The sequence below is a fragment of the Vigna radiata genome, chromosome 5 (genome assembly GCF_000741045.1).
Source record: "Vigna radiata var. radiata cultivar VC1973A chromosome 5, Vradiata_ver6, whole genome shotgun sequence".
NCBI lineage: Eukaryota > Viridiplantae > Streptophyta > Magnoliopsida > Fabales > Fabaceae > Vigna > Vigna radiata.
In genome coordinates, this window is record NC_028355.1 from 4,318,704 (window position 1) to 4,342,895 (window position 24,192).

Below are 24,192 nucleotides of genomic sequence, written 5' to 3' on the forward strand. Positions count from 1 at the left end.
TTATGCATCCATGATAATATTACCATGGCCATAACATGGCAAAGAAATGCTTGAAATGAAGAACTACGAGTAATCCTTGCCAGAATATGTAAACTAAACTATAACATGAAAATGGCAGCGGTTACACCTCTTATTTTCTGCATATAATTAAAACAGCATTATCAGAACATCACAGGTGGGTGCCTCAGTTGGAAACAGGAGGGTACTTAGGGTGTGGTGGCTTGTAAACTGGTGGGGACTTATGAATAGGAGGTTTATATTGAGATTCATGCACGGGTGGTTTTCCATATGGTGGCTTGTGAACCGGTGGTTGCTCAACCGGTGGCTTGTGAACCGGTGGCTTGTAAACTGGTGGTTTCTCTACGGGAGGCTTGTGAACTGGTGGCTTGTAAACTGGTGGGGACTTATAGACAGATGGTTTCTCGTATTGTGACTCAAGCACAGGTGGCTTCCTATACGGTGGCTTGTGCACTGGTGGCTTGTGAACTGGTGGTTTGTAAACTGGTTTTTCCTCCTCAACTGGAGGCTTGTGAACTGGTGGCTTATAGACCGGTGGTTTTTCTACTGGTGGCTTGTAAACTGGTGGTTTTTGTACTGGGGGCTTGTGCACAGGAGGCTTTTCGACTGGAGGCTTGTAAGGTTTTTCATAGTTAGCAAGCACTTGAGGGGACAGAACAAGAGCTGCAAGGAGCAGAACTAGGGTGTTTAAGGAAACCATGTTGGTCATGTTTTAGTTGCTGAATGGCAGAACCACTGCATGGTATTTATACTAGTTAGGGGAATCACCATTACAGACATATGTCTCAGTCTATTAGTTATTTTATGACGCACTAACTAGATACCTATGTGTACAGGATCAATATTTGGGGTGGATTTTCAATCAATGTGTTGGTGATTTTGTCGTCTTGTAGTTGTCAAGTTGGAAATTGTAATGGAACAATTACCTTTTCCACTATTTTATTCATTTTCCAATTCACGACATGCTAAGTTATGATTGTAGGGTTTAGTTCTAAGTGCGATTAAAAGCACTCAATATTTTAGTAGTAGCCTGTTTCAGTTTTGCTTCTCTGTTGCTTTATCCAAGGAAAAAGTGTCTCCACCGGAGAAACTGAACGATTTGGTATCATTTGCTATGTTTGATTGGTAAAAAGTATGATTGATTGATAAAAAGTAAGACTCGTGTATTATAAAATAAATGAGTGCAGTACATTACCCTTCTTTTTTGTTTTTTCTGCAAGAAATACACCTACCACGGAATAGCTATGAGAAAGGAATTGAGTGAAAGCAACTACTAATATCAGTTAAAATAAAGATATACTGAAGAGAAATGATGTAGATAAAGTACCCTTAACCTACTTAATCTATTGAATGTATGTGCTGGCTATAGTGAATTTAGTATCCAGTTAGTGTCACCTGGTTTGATTTGCTGTAAACGATGGTTACCAAATTTTATTGTTTTCAACTATTTTGCTAAAAAAGTCCACACACGAGATTGAAAGTGGGAAAGTGTGCACCATAAAAAAACAACTACAGTGACCTAACTTCGTTTGGAATCTATAAATCTTCCAAGAATTATATACCTTTTTTTTAACCCCGCAAGTAGCAAATTATAGTCTCACTGGTGCAAAATCACCATGTAAATAATATTATTTTTTTCGAAGAAACGATGTCAGAAAGGAAGAGGAGAATAATATTTTCACACCTCTTTTTTAATAATTTTTTACAACACAATAAGTGTCATCATTTTATTAATTTGTTTGAATTTATGTCTAAAAAATATTTGAAACGGATCAATAATAGACTGTCACGTATGCGTTGTCAAAAAAAGAGTTGTTAAAAAGACTTTTTCCCTAACAAAATAATAAATAAGCAACTCATTTTTACCAATTGTAAAAAGTATATATTACATATATTACTTATTGCTAACACCAAAATTTGTCTAGATAATTAAAAATAAATTAACTTGAAAAAAATATAAAACAATTAAAATACTAAAAATTAATAAAAAGATAGAAAATTAGATGTATATAGTATATGACGAACAAGTATCTTCGGGTCATATCAATGTAGCACTCGTTTTTGACTAAATTTATGTTGGACTATTAAATTAACATGTATCCAGTCTATCCTTACTCACAACCAGAATAACATCGTACTAGCCATATATTTAATTCATAGCTAATCATGATAGTTAAAAAATTAATGGATATTTAGGTCAATAGACCTTGATAAGTGTAAAACATACTTATTACTCATGCTTATTTTTTATCCTTAAATTTGTTTATTCATGATTTATGTGTTCTCGTCATGGGAAGATGTAAAATTTTCTTCTTTTGTTATTGTTTTAGGTTAATTGGTCATTTTTAGATTATTATCAAGGAAAAAGAAGAATTAATAAGAAAAAGAGTTTGTTACTAGGAACTTCTCGCTGAACCACAACTGGTTCGCTTATCCAAAAAGAAAGATACTTGATCAACGAGAATATTGTCTCGCTCAGTGATAATTGATCAGTTAATAACAAAACAGTTGATTTGTCGCCTAGAAAATGCATGTTAAAACGAAGAAAAGAAAGGAATATTCCTTGAAAGGGTTATTTAGTAGAGAAATCCCTTTCTGGTTGTGGAAATACGATGAAACTCGGAGAATTGGTTAGAGGCTACTCTAAGGAATCAATATGTCATTCTTCCATCAAATGGATGTTAAAATTGCCTTTTTGAATGGTAATTTGGAAGAGGAAATTTATGACTTAACGTAAATGGTGTGTTGTACCTTGTAAGAGAGTAAACTATGCAAACTTTTAAAATCTTTGTATGAGTTGAACTAAACACTAAAATAATGGTATGAAAAACTTGATAATGTATTGCTATCTGATGGTTTTTCATCTAATGATGCTAAAAAATGTGTGTACTCTAAATTTAAAAATGGTAATGATGTCATTATATGCTTGTATGTGGATAACATGTTAATTTTTGTCACTTGCATTGAGATTATTGGTAGAACTAAATTCTTTCTAGGATCAAATTTAGAAATGAAAGACATAGATGAAGCCAATATAATTTCAAGTGTTAAAATCGTAAGAAAGGGAGATAGTACATTACTATCCCAAGAACAATACATTAAGAAACTTCTTAATAAGTTTGGGTATTATGGCTTCAAGCCAATGAGTACCCCTTATGATGTTAACTTTAAATTAATGAAAATTAAAGGAGAATTTATCTTTTAACCTCAATACACCTAAATAATTGGAAGTTTAGTACATTTGATGAGTTTTTCTAGGTTTGATATTGCTTTTATAGTAGATAGACTAAGTGGTACACTCAAATCCAAATTAAAAACATTGTGATGAAATTACAAAACTTATAAAATACTTAAGAGATTCAATTGATAATGTCATATGGATTTGTCACTAATTAGGATACAATAATGCTAGCTTGTAGTGTTATGTATTCACACTGTGACTTTTCAAAATGGTACATTGCTATAGCTTTTCTTTTTATCTTTCCAAAGTCATGACCATACTTGTTTACAGATGATGCGAAATTTTAGACAACTTAAATATGATGGACCCTCGAATCATGAGTTTTATCTTTTATACACGTTCCAAAGTATATGACTTTTCCTTCTTTTATTTAATATGACACTCATTTTATCTTAGTATGCTGCAGTTTTTGTTTTCCTTAATTAATATAATTAATATGCTATCTTTTTCTTTTTAAAGATTAACAATATATAATATTTTAGTTTTGGGTTTAAGCAATTGCGGCGTGTGTTTTATTTGTTATAGATATTATATAACTTGTAAATATAATGTTTTGTATAATTTTAAAAGGGAAATTTGAATGTTTTATATAAGAAAATAATATATATATATATATATATATATATATATATATATATATATATATATATATATATATATATATATTATACTATACAATATTATGGATATAAAAAGTAGAGGTATTATTATGTGTGTGCTTAGTGATAGTATGTGTTGATTACTCTGTGTATTATTTTTGGTTGACCTTGGTAGATATAAATGTTCTATTTTAATGGACTTGTGTGTTGTTATTAAAAAAGGATTGTGTTGGACTATTTTATGTGTGTTTTGATTGACTTGTCATTATTTTGTTGTTGTTTAATAATGGTCTTGAACATGTTGGACATATGTGGATTTGTTGACTAGTTGTGTGTATATGATACGATTTTTTGTGAAATTGGATTTTATGTTGTGATGTAACCAATGAGGTTCTTGAAAGAGTAGTCGGAGTATCATTAGTACTTGTCTGGTGAACTCTTTAAGAATAGAGTGGTGGGGGTATATACTTGCCCGATGAAGTTCTAGGAGAGTTGTGAGGAGTGTATACTTTCTCGGTGAAGCTCTAGGAGAGTGGTGGGAAGTGGTATACTTGTCCAGTGAAGCTCTAAGAGAGTAGTGAGAAGTTATGTACTTGTCGGTGAAGCCTTCTTGAGAGTGATGAGAAATGTCATGGTGTAATGGAGTGGTAAAGTGTACCGACCCGGTGAAACTTTTTAAGAGAGTGGTGGAAGGTGACACTCGACCTTATAATTGTGTGTGAGTAGCCCGATGGTGATCTAATATATAGTGAATGGTTTCAAACAAATTGGGGTATGAGTTGGTGAATGACCAAGGGAGTTTAGGTGTGAATTGGATGCTTTGACAAAATAATTGTGTGGTTATATACTAGTGACTTTGAGTTCTGATAGTGAGGTTGCTAATGATTTGATGATTTATGACCTATGTGATGTCATGTGAAGATATGTGTAAGTGTATGAAGATATGTACTACTCTAAAATCTTATTCTAAGTATATGTTTAATACTTATGTATGCTTATATGACTTGTTTCTGTTAGCTCACCCTTGCATGTTGTGGTTATAGTTTCCACCTACGATGATCGTACTTGTACGAGAGTAGATGATATTCCAGATGTAGCTAAAGCAAAGTTGATTGACAATATACATGGGATAATTATGAGATTTTAATTTCAATGCTAATAGTTTTGTAATGAAATTCTATGAATGTTTTATAGTTACATTTGATTTATGGAGTTTTCTAAATACAGTGATAATAAATAGAAGTTTTTATTTAATCTTATTTCGCAATGGTATCAGAGTAAAGTTTCCAAAAGTTTTTGTAAACTCGTGGCATCCCAAAATTGAGGTGTTACAAAACTTACATGGAGATCAGTCAAACAAAAAGTTATTACAATATCAATAATGGAATCTGAGTTTTTTGCTCTTAAGATGGCTAGTAGTGAGTTTGAGTGGTTGAAAAATTTCTTAGAGAACACTAGGAATGAAACTAACCTCATCAGTGTCAATATACTGTGATTATGAATTGACAATAGTTATAGCTAAAAACAAGAGTTACAATAGAAAGAACAAACATATATAATCGAGACATAGTTTGGTTAAGTAGTTGCTAAAGAGTGAAACTATTTACATTAATTATGTGAAGTCAAAACGAAATCTAGCAAATCATTTGACAAAACCCTTCGAAAAAAATATGATCTTAGAAACATCGAGAGGAATGAGACTCAAGCCACTTGCAAACAAACAAGTGATGGTAACCCAACCTTTGTGATTACAGATCTCATGAATAAGGTTCATATGGATGAAAATAAGTCACTTTCTGATAACACTAAATTGATTTTAAATCAAATATATGTGTGCGTGCGCGAAAATGTTAGAGACTACATTATTGAGAGGTTAAACTTTGTGATTAAAATTTTATGTGGTGAAACAATTTTATTTTAAATAAAGTTTTTAATGATTTTCATATTCCATTACGGTAATGTATGATCTGTAACATACACTTTATGAAATCACCTATATGAAATTACCTATATAAGTGTCAAGTAAGACCACTTGCATGAGATCTTGGTATGATCTTTAGAGCACTCATGAATATCGAGCATGCCGATGACCTAATAAACATAACACAACAATAATAACAAGGATTGTGAGAGTGTATTGTGATTGATAAACTTCTAACACACGTCAAGTATCTTTAGTTTATATAATTTGCTATACCAACTACATTGTGTTAAATATCTCGATTTAAGACTGGTTCATAAAATTTACTATATCATCTTTGATGCAATACATCTTAGAAACCTAATAAAATTCTTTTTTTTTTCTTTCAATATTTCTTTCTCATTTTTTGTGTGAGGATTGTTGTAAAACTTGTTTATATTGCAAACGTCAATTGGTTTATTAATATTGGCATAAGCTTTCTCCGCAAGTCATGATTTTCCAATGTCTTCGTCAGCAAGGCACGATTTCTGTGCAACGTTCCTTTTCTTTTTTGAAAATGGTTTTGATTAGTAGCTTTTAAGCATGATTCTTCTGCAGAATAAGAGGTTTGAGTTGGTTCACAAACTCTATAAATAAAATGCAATGCATTTTCCAAAATATATATTTTCTCTTATTTTCTTATTTTCTTCCTTTTCTTTTTTTCTTATAACATCCTAAATTTATTATTTTACTTTTTTTTAGAATTTTTTTGCTAATTTTGATATTCTCATATTTTTGAAAAATTCTTGTTATATTTTGGAAAATTTGCAAAACACATGGTGAGTAAATTTTTAAGAATCATATATCTATACCTTTTAGGAAATTTTGTTAGTAATTTTTTATCATCAACATTGTACAATAGAAACTTGTCTAGAGTGTGTGTGGGTAATGGTTTATAAATTGATAATGGGGGCAGAAACTTGCCTTTGGGTGGTTAATGGGTTGTGAAAAGAACCAACCAGCCTCTCTCGCGTGTACTCCGGATCGGAAGTTATATTCAATTATTTAATATATGAATAATTAAGAGGAATAAAATTGAAAGAAATGAAAAATTTGGGAGTGCGGGAAGAAAATAATGTGGTGCAAGAAGAAACCCCTTTCACATGATGACCTTCTGGTCGCCTTTCTAGGTTGGCTGTCCTGCACATTTTCCCTCGTTCTTCTAAGTGGGGTGATTCTGCGCTATTATTATGTTTCCCTTTCACATGATTTTCCTTATTAAAATAAGGACAATAATACTTTCACAACTTTTTTTTTAACAATTTTTTTGACAATAGAACATGTCTCATCATTTTATTAGTATGTTTGAATTTATTTTTAAAAAAATATTTGAAATGGACCAATCATAGACTGTCACGTATGCGTTGTCAAAAAATTATCAAAAAAAGTTGTTAAACAGACTTTTTTTCTTAAAATAAACTTACTCATTAAAACTTTTCAAAAAGAAATATAAGAGAAAAAAAATGAAATGAATTTCTGTATATGCTAAAACTGATTATTTATTTTGCATAAAAAATCATTTTAATTTAAGGCTAATTTCATTTTTTTAATCTTTTTTTTCCCCTTAAAATCCTTATAGAAACATTATGTTTGTGAGTTAATTCTATTTTACTAGAAATTGATTCTTTTGGCTTATTTTTTTTTCTATCGAGAGTATAAATGGAGAACTTTCTACCACATACGCTTAAAACTTTCTGATTCAGTTCAATCTCCTTCAGCATTATTACCTTTATATTAGTTTAGGTGCATGCAGTTTAGCAAACACCAAACACATTGACCTTCATTAACCACTCTTATTCTGACTCTGTAACCTTTACTAACCACTCTTCTTCTCACTCTGCTTCACAGATAATTTCATGCACTACGTTGTACGGCAATAATCTAAAATCCGTATTTATGTTGCGTTAAAGTGATTTAGGATTAATAATTAATCAGCCGAGACAAGTAATATCAGAAGTCTTAAAAGACATTCTATATTCATAAGCTGGATTACAAAGCACAAATATTTCATCCCCGTGCATGCATATTCTTATCTTGGCCAGAGACAATAAAAAAGACAACTTGAAACCAAGAAACTAAGAGTAATCCTTTCCACAATCCGTAAGCAAATCTATATTCCGAGCATGGCATTGGTATAGTAATAAGCTATGCCTCTTATTTAGCATGTACTCAGTACACCTCTTATCATGCATCATCAACGGGTGCGATCAGTTGGAGGGTACTTTGGGTAAGGTGGCTTCCCATATGGTGGCTTATGCACCGGTGGCTTCTCCACTGGGGGCTTGTAAACCGGTGGCTTGTACACTGGTGGTTTCTCCACCGGAGGCTTGTAAACCGGTGGTTTCTCAACTGGGGGCTTGTGCACCGGTGGCTTCTCAACAGGGGGCTTGTACGCTGGTGGTTTCTCATATTGAGACTCATGCACAGGTGGCTTTCCGTACGGTGGCTTGTAAACTGGTGGTTTCTCAACTGGGGGTTTGTAAACTGGTGGTTTCTCAACCGGGGGCTTGTAAACGGGTGGTTTCTCAACCGGTGGCTTGTAAACGGGTGGTTTCTCAACCGGTGGCTTATAAACGGGTGGTTTCTCAACGGGTGGTTTTTCTACTGGTGGTTTTTGAACTGGGGGTTGGTACACAGGTGGCTTCTCAACGGGAGGCTTGTAGACAGGAGGTTTTTCTACTGGGGGCTTCTCATAGTTAGCAAGCACATGAGGGGACAGAAGAAAAGCTGCAAGTAGCAGAACTAGGGAGCTTAAAGAAGCCATGTTCTTGATGTTTCAGTTGCTGAATAACACAAGCAGTGCATGCAAGGTATTTATACCAGTTTGGGGACTTACTGTTACGTACATGTCTCAATCTACTAGTTATTTCTATGATGCGGTGGCAAGTTGCAGCTCTGTAAAAGGTCAATCTTTGGTGTTGAATTTCAATGATCATGTAGGAGATGCTGTCTTGTTGTAGCTGCAAAGTTTGAAGTTAAACATACATGTGAGTGGGAACATGTTTCTCATTTTTCAACGCACCGACGTGCTGTCCCTTTAATTTTGGATAATTTAATTTCAATTGCCATGCCAAATAATTGAATGGTTCTGACTCATTCTTACTAACAGAGAAATAGAGTCTTCGCATGCCAAATTAGAGCCTGCTTTGCATATATATAATTTTGTTGCTAACTTGTTATACACTTCTACTTAAGTTTTACACACCATAATTAATGGTAATTTGTAAGTAAAACATTACTTAATGATTAAGTACGTTTTTTCTTCAAAAGAAAACCTACCACGCAAAACCTATTGCGAAATGAATGCTGTTTGATAAGAGGTTTAAACTGATGCAACAAAGTCTTTTCAACCATTTTGATCTTCGTCTGATATTTCTACCTCCAGTTCCTTATAGCTCCTTCTTCTTAAAATTCTCTTTCGTTTTAACCAGAAAAAGTGGCTAAGTTTCAATATGAGAGTTTCATTTTTTCATCTTCATCTAACAATAAAAATTCATTTTAATTTAATTTCCAAATTCAACAAATATATAACTTTTGTTTCATTTATCATCACCTCATAAATATATACCTCTATATCTTCGGTTCAAACACAAGAAACCAGAAAAACTCCAATCCAAACTCTTGTCACAATCTCCTAGGGATTCATCTGAAAAAAAAAAAAAAAAACTATTTCTAGGATTCCCAGAATCCATACTCTCAGTTCATCATTAAAAATATCAACATAAGATCTTCATAATACACATCCTTTCACGAAAACACTAAAAATTTATCTGATAGTTATTCATAAACATACCTATAAACATCATATTTGTAAATATTAATTAAATTATTTTTATAGAAAAATATAAATTTCAATAGAGAAAAAAATTATAATATTATCAAAATATTCAATATTAAAGAACATATATTTATTATATATCAAAAGTATTGAAAAAAAAATTATAATTATATAAATACCAAATTAAAGTATTAAATAACAATTAAAAAAATCCAAATATTATACAAATACTAAACAATTACATCGAATTAAAATTTCGTAATAATGAAAATACTTATTAATTTTCCAAATAATTAGTAATTTCATTTGTATTGAATTCACTTACGTATAGAAAAGAAGAAAAATAATTAAGTATGATAAACGAAATTAAAAAATTTAGTTACTGAAACATGATAATATTTTAATAAATTGTTGATATTTTAAATTATATAATAAATTGTAAATAATATAGTAATTTAAACATAAATAAAGATGAAGATGGAAATAAATATTGAAAAGATACCTATTCAATTTTAAAAAATAAATATTACTCATATTCATTTTTATAAAATCTTCAGATTTTCAGTCATAATCAACTTTATTTACCATCCCTATTTTGATACAGTGGTGAAAGAGGATGGTTAATTCCATTGGAGGAAATTCTAGGATCGGAGACTGCTCATCCACCGACATTGTTTGAACCTAATGCTCTGTTTTTGGCAGAGTAAAATGGAATAAAGGAGAAAGGAATTGTTTTCACCTTTGTAAATTTATTGAATATGGATTATTCTGTACTCCTTTTACCAATAATAAACATACTTTTTAATTCAAATTAGCAATTCCTTGATTCCACTAAAACTTTTTGGTATGCATGTTTAATTATTTAAGATTCCATTTTACTTTCAATATCTAATATAAATTAATTTAAGAAATTAAAATTTAATCAGTAAAAACTATTTTATACTAATTAATTTTCTTAATTAACATAAAATCACTTTACTTGCGTTCAAGCATGGAGAGTATATTAAATTTTTAAAATAATATTGTGAATAAAAGTATAGCTGTTAAGAACGTTGAATTGGTGTTTAATTATTTTTCTATTAATAACCTCAGAAAACTTTTATTACATCTAACAAGTTAGAAAATTTGAGGTTCTCAAAAACAATAATATATCAAGTAAATAAAAATAGGTGTAAGAAAATATATATGCAAAAGATTTTTGGATAGATCTAAATTCACTCAATTCATTCTTGAAAAGGTAAATTAGAACCACACTTTATACATGAAACTTGTAATTATAAAATGTTAAAATTAATGGACAAATACACTACGCAATCTGTAAAGTGATTCGCGCGACTTTTGACAAGAGACACTGAGAAATATTCAACAAACTAATATTATAGAAACATAAAAGTCACCAAACTTAACATAAGACAACTTTTTAAAAGATGTAAAAGTTGTACTATCAATGACTTTTTTCTTGAATATATAAGATGTGCAATGTAAATGGTTTTCGGTGCAGGATGAATGATGATTACAAAACACACCTTCATACTTTGTTTGAATTTAGATAATCTTACGTGTTTTAGTCTAAATATTTTCTTATTCGTCTTTCGAATGAAGATATTAGTTAAAGACACTCTTTTGCTTAAATTAGTAATGTCCAGTTAAAGACACTTTGATATTTAAGTGAATAATATATATGATCAGATAAGGATCAGACAATAAATGACTCTACCTACTATTTTACTTATGATTCTTATCTATGGATTTTGATATGGACCTCTCGTAAAATCCTAATCACAATCCAATTATGACCCAAACCATTAAAATATGTTTATCCGTAATCTTGACTTAACGTGATATTTAAAGGTGGTTAACGCTAAGGAATACTCACTCGGTTTCTCCTATTTATCCACGGTCTAATTGATGGGTTGCTCATTCTTAACTTGGGACTTGTGGACTGTTCGATTGGTCGAGTTTCTTTGACACTCTCATCTAATCGATTTCTTTACGTGATCATCTGGTCATACGATACATCAATTAATTACTAAAACTCAAGAAAATGATAAAAAGATTATAAAAAAATAGTTATAAGATCCATTAGGTATAATGATATCAATTATAATATTTTTCAGTATATATGAAAATACAACTAAAAAACCTTAATTAATTATTTTATGAATAATCGATTAACTAAGAGTTTATATTTTCCAATGAATTCATCATGACTCAATTAATATTAAAAATAATCAGCACTGTATTACTAATAATAATTTATACTAAATTATGATTCACTATGTTCTACTTGAAGCCTTTTCAAAATATGCTAAAAATGACACTTAAAAGTTTAAATGAAAGTAGCTAATGAATGTATATTTAATCACTCCGGAATGCATGATTCATTTTCATTTAAACATAAAAAGTTATAAAGAAAAAATATACTTTTGTATAATCATCAAAATACAACAAAGTTAAACTAAATCTTGAATCTTCATGTACCATAATTAATTTTACATCAATTTTTTATTATTTATGTTTTCTCCCTTTTTATTTATTTTTTATTTGTTATTACTCATTTTCTTATCATCTCTTAAATATCTCTCGCTTCTTGGATTTATCTATTGTTGATATACAAACATATATTTGTTTTATTAAACTTATATTATTTTTAACAGTGAGATATTTAAAAATTATTTAGATATTTCGTTGTTAAATAATTACACATGTTTAGCAATTACATAATTTAAATGTTAACGGTAAGTGCAATTTAAATATATTTTTTTTTCATTCAAATTTTTGATATATTTTTAAAAATAAAACCATGACAAAGTCTTAAGTTCTAAAATGGACAATTCTTCATATATTATTATCGAAGGTTGAAATATTTAATATAAAACTTTTAATTTTAAAACTCTATACTTAAAATGTTTTCATATGATATAAATTAAATCTTTCCATCCAAAATAAGAATTCAAAGTTTAAAGTTAGATGTAAGTTTAATAAAGCACACACACAAAAAATTCCTACAACTTTTTTAAAAATACCTTTTAGTTTCGGGTATTTTTCTAGTTTTAAAGGTTAGTTTTCTTCTTTAAATTTTTAGTTTTAAAATAAATCAATTTAAATTAACTATCCCATTAAAACTATTCCAAGATATATTCGTATATTGTTGTGGTGAGGTCAATCTAATAATAGTAAAAATAAATACAGCAGGATATTGCTTGTGAAATTGTAAGGGTAACAATAGACTGCAAAATCAACCCATTGGGTTATTCATATATCTTATTCCCAATCAAGATTTTTTATTTACAAGTCAAAATTAAAATCTAATTAAAAGAACCAATATCATCACCAATGTTAATTAAAATTTAATTTTCCTTTTAACAATGTCTTAAAGTTTCACTTGAACCTAACCCTAACCCAATTTAACTTAATTAAATTTTAGCGAGTGGGATTATTGAGTTTTATTTAACAAACCCATTTATAATTAGAGGAGATAACCTGTTTAATTTAGTTCTTGTAATTTTAATTTCAATTTTATTTCCTCTTGATCTATTAACTTTTTATTTTTTTTTAATTTAAACATGATCTTATTTTTCAATTAAGACAGGTTTTGAAAGTTAAAAAATATTATTTTAAATTGTGATGGTTTTTTCTCATTTAAGAGAAACAAAGAATTGAACCAAAAATATTGGTCTGTCCAGAGAACATAAATGATATAGACGTGTTAACCACCCCAGATAAACATAAACCAAAAAGGAAGAAAAAAAAAGACAAATTACAAAATTACATGTATTATAAGTCAAAATATTAATTACTTTTATAATATTGATCAAATATTTTTATTGATTGTGGTTGCTTTTATAATATGACATAAGTTTTTTTCTATGAAATTATTAAGTCATGATTTTTTCAGTTGATTGTTCAATACAAATTTTAATTTTCAACCACATTAATCAGTAATTAACTTTTCAATAAAATATTAAACTTGATAAAATATTGATAGTTTATCACTAAACTAATGTTTTATTAAGTAAAATAATTTTAAACTATTCAAGATTACTTAAAAATGTTTAAGTGTTATATATTTTACATTATATTTATAGTTTCAATATTTTTTTAAGTAAAACAAGTATAGTGTGATTTTGATTCTTATAAACTTTTTCTCTGTTCATATTATTTTCAACATTGAAAATCATTTTGTCTTTATTCCCTTTATTATCTGACATTTTATGTCTGCTCAATTAAAAGTCAAATGACTATTTTGGAATCTGAAATCTAATTATAATTTTAAAATAAGAGTATTTTGTATTTGAGATATTATTTATTTTGAAATCTAAAACTTAGTTGTAATTTTATTTTTAAAAGATGTATTGAAAGATTGAAAGAAAAAAAAAGATATTTAAACTTTTCTAAATCATAATTTCTAAACAATACAAAACTATTGAATCTATCGGAATAATTTTAAATTTGAAAAGAAACAAAGTTAAAATTAAATATTTTACATGGAAAAAACCAAAATTTATATATTTAATAAAGACTAAAAATAACTATTTCCAATTATATGATACAAAGGACAAAGGGAAATAAGAACAAAATTTTTATATTTGAGATACACTAAAGACATTATTGAAAATTATACTCCTCTTCTGTTGTATTTTCTTTTCAAACCTTTTTTTTTTTTAAATAACACTAACTAACTTTTTTCTTTTATGATTTATACTTTTATCCTTCCTTTAATCTTTAATATATAAATACTTTATTAAATTAAAATAAAAAAAAGTCATTACACTCTTTTATTTCTTTTGAAAAGAACCTTACATTTACTTTTAAATTTGTACAAAGCATTGATTAGTTTGAAAAAGAAACTCACTTGACAACATATGTTTTACACTAAAATCAATCACGTAACTTAAAGAACATAAAATAATGAAAGTTGGGCAGAAATTCATGTATGTAAAAAAAAAGTGATTTCCTTTTTCTAAAAGCAAACATGTTGGTAAACGACCGCGTTCAAGTTATTCTTCTCCCAACACATCAAATGATAAAGACATGTTAACTAACCTATACAATTATATATACCAAAAAAGAAAAAGAAAAACAGCAGTCAAATGACAAAAAAACTACATGTATTAAAAATAGTTCAAAATTCATAATTTTAATTTCAAGGGTTAAAATATTACTGGTACAAACTTTAACTTTTATGAAAAAAATTAAGAAAAAATAATAACAAAAAAAAAATGAAATGAGTTTCGTTACTGAAGTTAGTTTAATTTGTAAAAAAAGTCGTAATTCTTCTAAGTTTTTAATTTGTTCATAAGCTACCTTTGACTTACGAAATTTATTTAAATTTTTTTCTAAAACTTTGATTAGAAAAATTGTTCAAATATCACGTAGAATTACTATTTTTCACTCTTATAAATAGACACTTTAATATTGTTTTTCTTTATTTCGCATGTTATTTATGAAGTAGCTAGATAAATTAAATCAATCATCTTAAACTAACTACTATATTTTTTTTTACACGCACATATTAGATTTTGTCTCTTTTAAATTTATCATCATTTTAATTATCTTTAAATTGAATTGAAATGATTTTTCGAAATAAATAATTATGAGATATCTCAATTTACATTATTTGATATAAATCCAAAATATAATTTATATATTTAAAAGTTTTATTTATTATAAAATTTATTTATAATATAATTCATATATTAACTTTATTTAGTCAGAGTAAACTTTAGAAATAATTCTGATCAAGGACGGTTGCATTGAAAATTATGGTTGAGTGTACGGTTACACTTCTCGATTAAAAAAACTACTTTTGATCAATTAACTTGGGACACTAGTTAAAATTTTTATTTTAAATTGAATAATATAAAAATATATAATTAAAGATGACTATTTTTCATAATTAAATTATTTATTAAAATACAAATATTGATGATGGATACAGCTATTCACCGTTTGTATGTTTTGATAATGTAAGCCAGAATTTAAACGTTGATAATGTTATTTTATGAATAGAAAAATGAAAGAGAAATATTTAACTTATTCATAAAATGCTCATTGCCTAGCTATGGACTACACTACCTCTACAAAATTCCCTTGTCTCCTTTTTTTCTTCTCACTATCACATCTTTGAAATTGAAATTTTAAAACTAAATTCTCACAATCACTTTGAAATTAAAATTTTAAATGTAAAATATGTTATACAACTTCTTCAACTCTCTTGTTGTAAAAGAAGACGATGATGAACATATCAATAGAAGTATAAAATATTTAAAATAAACACCAATATAAACAGATTAAAATGAACAATAAACATATTTTCTAATTTGGTTGTATATTCCCTTATTTGCTAGATCTACCCTTGTACGGTCATGAGAAATGTGGTGACTAGGATGCCATATGATGGCAGTCAAGATATGGTGACAAGTTCCTAGTAGATTAAGGTTTAATAAATCATTGGTTTGGTTTTGATGATGTATTTGAACAATATTAAAACATAATTTTTATGAGTGTTAGATACGCAATTTTATTATGTCAAACGCAATTAGTATTTAGTTTAGTTTAACAAGTTAAGTGGTTGTTGTATTGTTTTGTCTAACCTATGCAAATGTTATATCTATGTTTTTCATCTAATAAGTTTTTTTTTTTTTTGTTTGGACATGAATATACTTTATCTAACATACATAAATATTGATCATTTTAAAAGGTTAAATTTAAAAAATGTTTTATAAATAATGTATGAATTTTCATTCTTTTAAGAGGATCTCATAACTCTCTATGAACATTAAAATCCCTCAAAGAATATTATGAAAGTTGTTCCATGCAAAAATCATTTTTTAAAAATAGCAAGTTAGAATTGTGTAGTCAGCCAGTTGAATCAAACATTACACTTTAAAAGTTGATAGAAGTTATCTGCATAGATATGAAAAACTTTGTTGTGTTCTCAAGAAGTTATTAAAGAAGCCACGCACATTTAATTTCATGCTTAGTAAAGAGAATTTAATATATATCACTACTTTAAAAATGATCAAAAGATAAAAGTAGTAACAAAAGAAAACTTTCAATTTGGCTCACAATAACTTCAAAGAATTTGCAATGACTATTTCCTTCTCAAACTCTTTATATAGAAGATCTTTGTGAAGAAAGAAGATTGGAGAAACTTTTGTAATAAGAATGAGAACATGTTTTTGTATTCTTAAATAATTCTTAGCCTTGTTGTTGTGTTGAAGAACATTGTTTGCATTTCTTAGCTATCTAAAACGTAACATCTCTTTCTAGTGGGAACATTTTAAATCACTTTATTTTTAAACCTTTTATGGTTAGTTAGGAGTGGTTGCACTCTAAATAATATCGAGTTGTTTTATTTAGGAGTTTTTTTTTAAGCAATACTATGTGGTTTAGTTAGGAGTGATTAAGTTTCAAAAAATACTTGATTTTAGCTGAAAGTGATTATGTTCCAAATAATACTTAGAACTCTTAGTCATAAGTGTTTGCACTCCAAATAATAATTAGGTATCATCCAAGAGTGACTACTTGTTTAAATAATACTCTAATTATTTTAGCCAAAAGTGATTGAAGCTAAAATAAAACACATTTGTATCTTCACCACGTCTTGGAACATCAATATGAACACTACTGTCTTTTTGTTTCTTGGTTTGTCAACAATCTACCATATTGATTTTCTTTATAATACATCACCTCATCTCTCAAAGATTGAATCTAATGTTCACTTCTCATGACTTATTGAACTAAGATAGGAATTTATACGGCATCAATGACAACAATAAAACTTAATGATTATTAGAAAGATTGTTCGTGTTTAAATATTGAGAAACGAATACACACAATCTTTTCTTCCTTTCTCAATGCAATGAGTAAATCATCAATAATACTACCTCTTCATTGTTGCCACCGAGGATTCCCACCATCAAGTTAAACAACTCTTCTTGCTCCAAATTCAAAGTAGGTTACCTTCCTTGGTATACGTCTCCTTCCTTACTTGATCCCATTTGTGGTGGCATCATTATTTAGATTTTGAGTATCCTAAAAAGATAAATATGGTAATGACAAAATTGATAGCACCGCGTAAAGTGTATGCCTAAAAATAAATTAAAAAACATATATATGTTTCATGAAAGGTGACATCCCTGATCATATAAACACAATGACTTTCATGATGATAACATTTTTACTTCTTTTATTAAGAGGATAGTCAATAAATACACATTTAAGAGTTCTAGGATATAATTTATTACAACTATAGGAGTGAGAATGAAAAAAAAACAAAAATTCTTTAATACATGAAAAGGAAGACTTGACACTAAAGGAGTTAAAGAAATAAAAGAAAAACAATAGTCAATAGAACTAATTTTATTAAGATAATAAGTGAGTAACTTGTTGATGAAGTATATGCAGAAGGATAGCTTTTCCTCAACAAGTTTTAAGAACAAACATATGGAAAAGGAAGGTTTTAAATGTTTCTAAAATATGACAATTTTTTCATTTTGCGACTCCATTTTGATTTGGAGTATTAACACGTGTTATAGTTCATGAAAAATACCATAATGACAAAAGTTTTTAGAATTTTTAATTAACATATTCAATACCATTATAAAACCTAGTTCTTTGATATTTTTCCAAGATAGAAAAAATTAACACAAATTTGATGGACCTAAAATTTACTTTTCATAAAATATATCCACATGACACAAGTACAATCATTTTGTTACAAAAATGGATTCTAAAGCAGGTCATCAAACATAAAAGTAAATCAAATCAAATGAAAAAATAGTCTTTTTTTCGAAATAAGTGATAAGATGCATGATCATTGACAGTTAACAAATATCACATTTGAAATACTCAACAAAATTTGTGGTGGACAAAGGAGGAAAAATATATTTTACAAGCTTGAAATGGGTGTCCAAGTCTTTTATGATCAAGACATATTTGAGAATTTGATCATATTTGCGATGTTTCTTGTTAACATGATTTTTATTGTGTTTTGGCACTATGGTTTCAATAGATACAACCCATTATACTTCTTAACAATTAAATTTGTTTTTCCCGTGTCAATGTTTTTAAATACACAATAAAAAGATAAAAAAAAAAAAACAAAAGAAAAAAAAAACTCATTGAAAAATTCCAATATTTTGTAAGCTTTTATATATTAAAGATTGGATAGTTATAAATATGTAAAACATCCTTTAATACAATAAATATTTCTAAATTTACATCCTTTGATCAACATATAGACACATTATCACCTATCTATGCCGACATCTGATAGGAAACACTTTTTCGTCCTACCAATAACCTTAACAATGATGGCCAACAATGAGATAATATAAATAATAAGATAAGAAAAACAAGACTTTCAACTTTCTAATATAAAATCATTTTATTAATTTTAATCATTCAAATCACATTATCATAATCTCTGTTGGTAATAAGTAAAATCCTTAAAAATAGGAAATGAAAATATGTTGAAATAAGTAGAAGATTCTAAAAATTATTTTCCTAATTATCATCCCTGTTTTCATATTAGTGTCAAAATCTAGAATTTTGATATGATTTCTACTTTTGTATTGATAATAGCTGGAATAGACACATTAGGCTTAAATTGTGTAGATATGTTTGAAAAAAAGTAGAACTAGACACCAATCATATTGTCACATTAGGTGATTATTTGAGCAAAAGTTCCCTTGAGGTGACAGACTACACGCTCACATTTCTGCTTACATGAAAATGTCACTAGATATGAAACACAACAACTAAATCACGATTGCTAAATAGAACATAAACATAATATCACGGATTCAATATTTTCAATCAATACCAAATTTGAGTTCACAAAAATATTTTCATATATTATAGATTTTAAATTTTAAAGTTAAAAATATTTAAATAATTTCTAATTTTCTTTATTTTTTTTATTTTAAATTAAAAGTATAAATTATTTTTTCTAAACAAAATTAATAACAATCCATTTTTAATATACAATTTCTAATCAACATTCAAATATCACTAATAAAATCATCTATAATCGAAACAAAAATCCATTTTAACTCCTAAATTTGAGATATTCTACTAAGACAATAAACCTATTAACTTTCCTTATATCATACCTTACGCTCTTAGAAGAAGAACACAAGCCTCGTTCCTAGAGATCTTGATTCACACACAAAAAAGAAGGAAAAACTCTTTTTAACAATACTTTTTTAACAACTTTTTGACAACGCATACGTGGTAGTTTGTGATTGGTCTGTTTTAAATATTTTTTAAACATAAATTTAAATAGACCAATAAAATGATGACACGTATTCCGTTGTTAAAAAAGTTGTCAAAATATCATTGTCCAAAAAAGAATACAACAAACCTAGACTGAGTAAACAGTCATCTAAGTGGTCTAGACGTATGTGCCTTAAAACAACTAAATGGAAGTAAAAAAAAAAAAAAGGAAGAATTTGAGATAAGAGAAAAGAAAAATTTATTCTAAACCAAAATTTGTTCCAAGCATATATGGTTTTATTTGTTGTCTTCTCCCATGTCTAGTCGGAAAAAAAAAAAGATAAGAAATAAAATAAAAAAAATTAAAAAAAAATAGAGAGAATATAAAAGAAAAATATTATGATACAATTTATAAAAATAAAATTCTAAATTATATGTTAAACTTTAACTTTTTATTCTTTTTAAAACTACCTCTACTATTGATAGTTGTCACTAAATTCCCAAATAGTATATTAGCATTCTATATAATTATTTCAACATTGAATAATATTCATTAACAACATACCAAAAAAGTTTTAAAAAACCAATTTGAAATTAGGTTAAAAACTTTGTAGTAGGAGAAATTTCATCTAGTGTGTGTGTCTATATATATATATATATATATATATATATATATATATATATATATATATATATATATATATATATATATATATATATATATTTATTGATCTTTTCTATCAAATCACACATGACACTTGACTTTTTTTTTCTTTATTATTTTCTGTTTATCTTTATCTCTTTTACAGCTGTGGACAATGAATAAGCACTTTACTTTTGTCGTTTTCATATTAACTGGAGACGATCTTTAACTACTCTTCCGTCTCTACCTCGCTAAATTTCATGCACCACCGTGGTACGACAAGAATCTTCAGATTAAAGTTTATTTTTTTTATAAGAAAAATAAAGATCCTAGTCAGCCAAAGGTAACAGGGTATCCAACTAATATACTCTAAGATTTATACTTAAGCTGATCATAGTGTCATAAAGTAATTTATTAAGGATTAACAATGTGCTTGCTTAATCGACCCAGCAATTGATATCAAAATCATAAAGTTCTATTATTCAGAGGTTTCAGTAGAAAAGATCACACATTTTTTTCTCCGTTTTACATTCATGCATCCATGACACTCTTATCTTGGCTACAACACTGTAAACAAATGATTAAAAATAAACGAAGACAGCAGGAGTAATCCTTGGCATGATTCGTAAACTAAGCTACACACTCTGAGCTTACAGCTTTTATTTATCACATACTTCAGATACAACTCTTAACATACTTCAGAATCGTTTGTCATCAGTTCGAGCTTGGAGGGTACTTTGGGTGAGGTGGCTTCCCGTACGGTGGCGTGTACACCGGTGGCTTGTAAACTGGTGGTTTTTCAACTGGGGGTTTGTACACCGGTGGCTTCTCCACAGGGGGCTTATACACTGGTGGTTTTTCAACTGGAGGCTTGTACACTGGTGGCTTCTCTACCGGGGGCTTGTAGACCGGAGGCTTTTCAACGGGAGGCTTGTACACCGGTGGCTTCTCTACTGGGGGCTTGTACACTGGTGGTTTTTCAACTGGTGGCTTGTACACTGGTGGCTTCTCCACAGGAGGCTTGTAAACTGGTGGTTTTTCAACTGGGGGTTTGTACACGGGTGGCTTCTCAACTGGGGGTTTGTACACGGGTGGTTTCTCAACTGGGGGCTTGTACACCGGTGGTTTTTCAACTGGGGGTTTGTACACTGGTGGTTTCTCTACTGGGGGTTTGTACACTGGTGGCTTCTCCACGGGGGGCTTGTAAACCGGTGGTTTCTCAACTGGGGGTTTGTACACCGGTGGTTTCTCTACTGGAGGCTTGTACACCGGTGGTTTTTCTACTGGGGGCTTGTACACCGGTGGCTTTTCTACTGGGGGCTTGTACACCGGTGGCTTTTCTACTGGGGGCTTGTACACTGGTGGTTTGTGGACCGGTGGCTTGTAAACCGGTGGTTTTTCTACAGGTGGTTTATAGACCGGTGGCTTCTCAACTGGGGGTTTGTAAACAGGTGGTTTCTCAATGGGGGGCTTGTCATAGTTAGCAAGCCCTTGAGGGGACAGAACCAGAACTGCAAGAAGCAGAACTAGGGAGCTTAAGGAAGCCATGTTGTTGATGTTTTAGTTGCTGAATAACACAACCAGTTTATGGTATTTATACTAGTTTGGGGACTTACTATTACGTACATGTCTAAGTGTCTAGTTGTTCTATGATGCGGTGGCTTTGTAAAAGGTCAATCTTTGGTGTTGAATTTCAATCAGTGAGAAGGTGTGATTTTGTCTTCTTGTGGTTGCAAAGGTGGAAAATAAACATAAATACTGATGAGTCCTTACCGGTTGAATATTTTCTTCATTTTTAAATTCACCGACGCCCTATGTCCGTTTAAATTATACAGGGATCATTTAGTTGCCATAACAAATAATTAATCTTTTGACTATGTAAGAAATAAAACCATAGTCTTTGCATGAGCCTTAATTTAATTTACCAAATTATGGCCAAGTAATGTCTGTAGAATTTATTTCGATGGATCTGAATGTTTGGCTGGACTAGCTCAAATCACTTTCAAGCAAGTTTCTGTGCAGGTCATGTGGTATATAAATAAAACATGAGTTACTTCAATACTTGTTTTTTCAAGAAAAAAACTCTACCTCTCCCGCAAACATGTTAGAAGAGCTTGATTTTCATCTACGAATGTTTATCATCATGAATTCAAGTATGTTATATTAACAGCTAAAAAATAGTTATAAAAATAAAAAAGAAAATTCATAAATTTATTATCTTAAATATTTATATTAGAAAAGGTGTTATTGGTCTTATATCTCTTTAGTGAATTCCTTTAGAAAAACCAATTATTATTATTGGTCTTATATCTTCTAACATGTTCATGATATGATCATTGTAAAAGAGACAAATAAAGTACAGAAAATACAACACATAATAGGATAAACTAGTGTATAAAAAAATTAGTCTAAAATCAATTAAATCATATCAAATACAAATTAAGCAAGGATAAAATACAATAAATCATATCTATGCATACAAATAATTGACACTAAACTCAATTATAGATATATACCCTTGACATCGAAATTCATTAGAGGTGTATACTTGTAATAGTTTTTATGCTCTACATAGTCATAGATAGGTTGTCACCCTACCTGTAACATCCCGGCAACTTACAGGGACTGTTGACTGCCCCCACACATCACCACGAGACTTTCCAGTGTGCTTTGTCCTCACTCGCACACTTTCCGAGAAAACTTTCCGGAAGGTCACCCATCCCAGAATTTCTCCAGGCTAAGCACGCTTAACCATGAAGTTCTTATGGGTTAGGCTTCCGAAAAGTAAATGCATTTTGGTGATATGGGTAGCCAAATCAATTCCTTTAAGCTATCCTTGAACTGTATAGTCTCATACCTATACAGTCTCCAGATCCCTCTCATTCCGGTGTATGTTCGATTCGTCCATGTGCCCCTTTCACCCGAAGCCTGCCAGGAGTCGCTCCTTATCCCTGCACCATGCTTCTTGCACCGGCGATCACTCCCCGCCCTCGTCAGTGCCCGGGTGTCACACTACCACTCACAAGGTTAATCTCTTTCTTGCTTAAGACCAAACAAACTCATTCATTAAGATCTTCTACAACTCTCACCACATAACTCACTCTATTCGAATTTGAATGGTTATTAAAGTATCATAATACTCTTTTATTGAGTTCCATATATCAAGACATTCATTAAGGCTTACAACAATAAGAATTTTCCCATGAAATTCCACAAACTTCTCAATTCAAGTTCATTACCCCCAAACGTACAAAATTATTGTTCCTTAACCATTCATCATTCACAACACAAACAACATGCATCCTTAAAATTTCACATCACACATTTTAAATAAAAAGTATATATATATATATATATATATATATATATATAATCCAATTTAATATATTTAATAAAAAGTAAAGTGAGTTGATGAACCAACTTGACTTACCACGCGCTAAACCCAAGTGAGTCAGGATCTTAGTGAGTCGAGCTCAAAATTAATCCTATTGAAATTTTAATTTTTTTTTTAATATGGACAGAATTGACTCACATCTTCTAACCATTTTGACAACACAATTTATATACAAAGTATTAGTGTCAAAGATTATATTTAATCATTAATTTAATTATAAAGTAACTGTATAAAAAAATTTCTATTTTAGAATATGACCCAAAAATAATAAATTATTTAGATATTATTATTATTATTTAGGTGTTTCACCCTCCACCTCCAATATCTCATCTACA

General features: G+C 29.2%; 3 protein-coding genes across 3 annotated transcripts; all 3 read right to left on the reverse strand.

Annotated features, from left to right (window-relative positions):
- Positions 1–70: 70 nt before the first annotated feature.
- Positions 71–752, reverse strand: LOC106759683 (repetitive proline-rich cell wall protein 1). The gene has a single exon (XM_014642976.2). The coding sequence runs from the start codon at positions 725–727 to the stop codon at positions 185–187; it is 543 nt and encodes a 180-aa protein (XP_014498462.1). The 5' UTR covers positions 728–752; the 3' UTR covers positions 71–184.
- Positions 753–7,763: 7,011 nt separating this feature from the next.
- On the reverse strand, positions 7,764–8,615 carry LOC106759682 (repetitive proline-rich cell wall protein 2-like). Its single transcript, XM_014642975.2, has one exon. It carries the CDS (start codon positions 8,580–8,582, stop codon positions 8,013–8,015), a length of 570 nt encoding a protein of 189 aa, XP_014498461.1. The 5' UTR covers positions 8,583–8,615; the 3' UTR covers positions 7,764–8,012.
- A 12,301-nt stretch (positions 8,616–20,916) lies between these two features.
- LOC106760994 (repetitive proline-rich cell wall protein 2) lies at positions 20,917–22,043 on the reverse strand. Its single transcript, XM_014644456.2, has one exon. It carries the CDS (start codon positions 22,009–22,011, stop codon positions 21,178–21,180), a length of 834 nt encoding a protein of 277 aa, XP_014499942.1. The 5' UTR covers positions 22,012–22,043; the 3' UTR covers positions 20,917–21,177.
- Between the last annotated feature and the right edge of the window lie 2,149 nt (positions 22,044–24,192).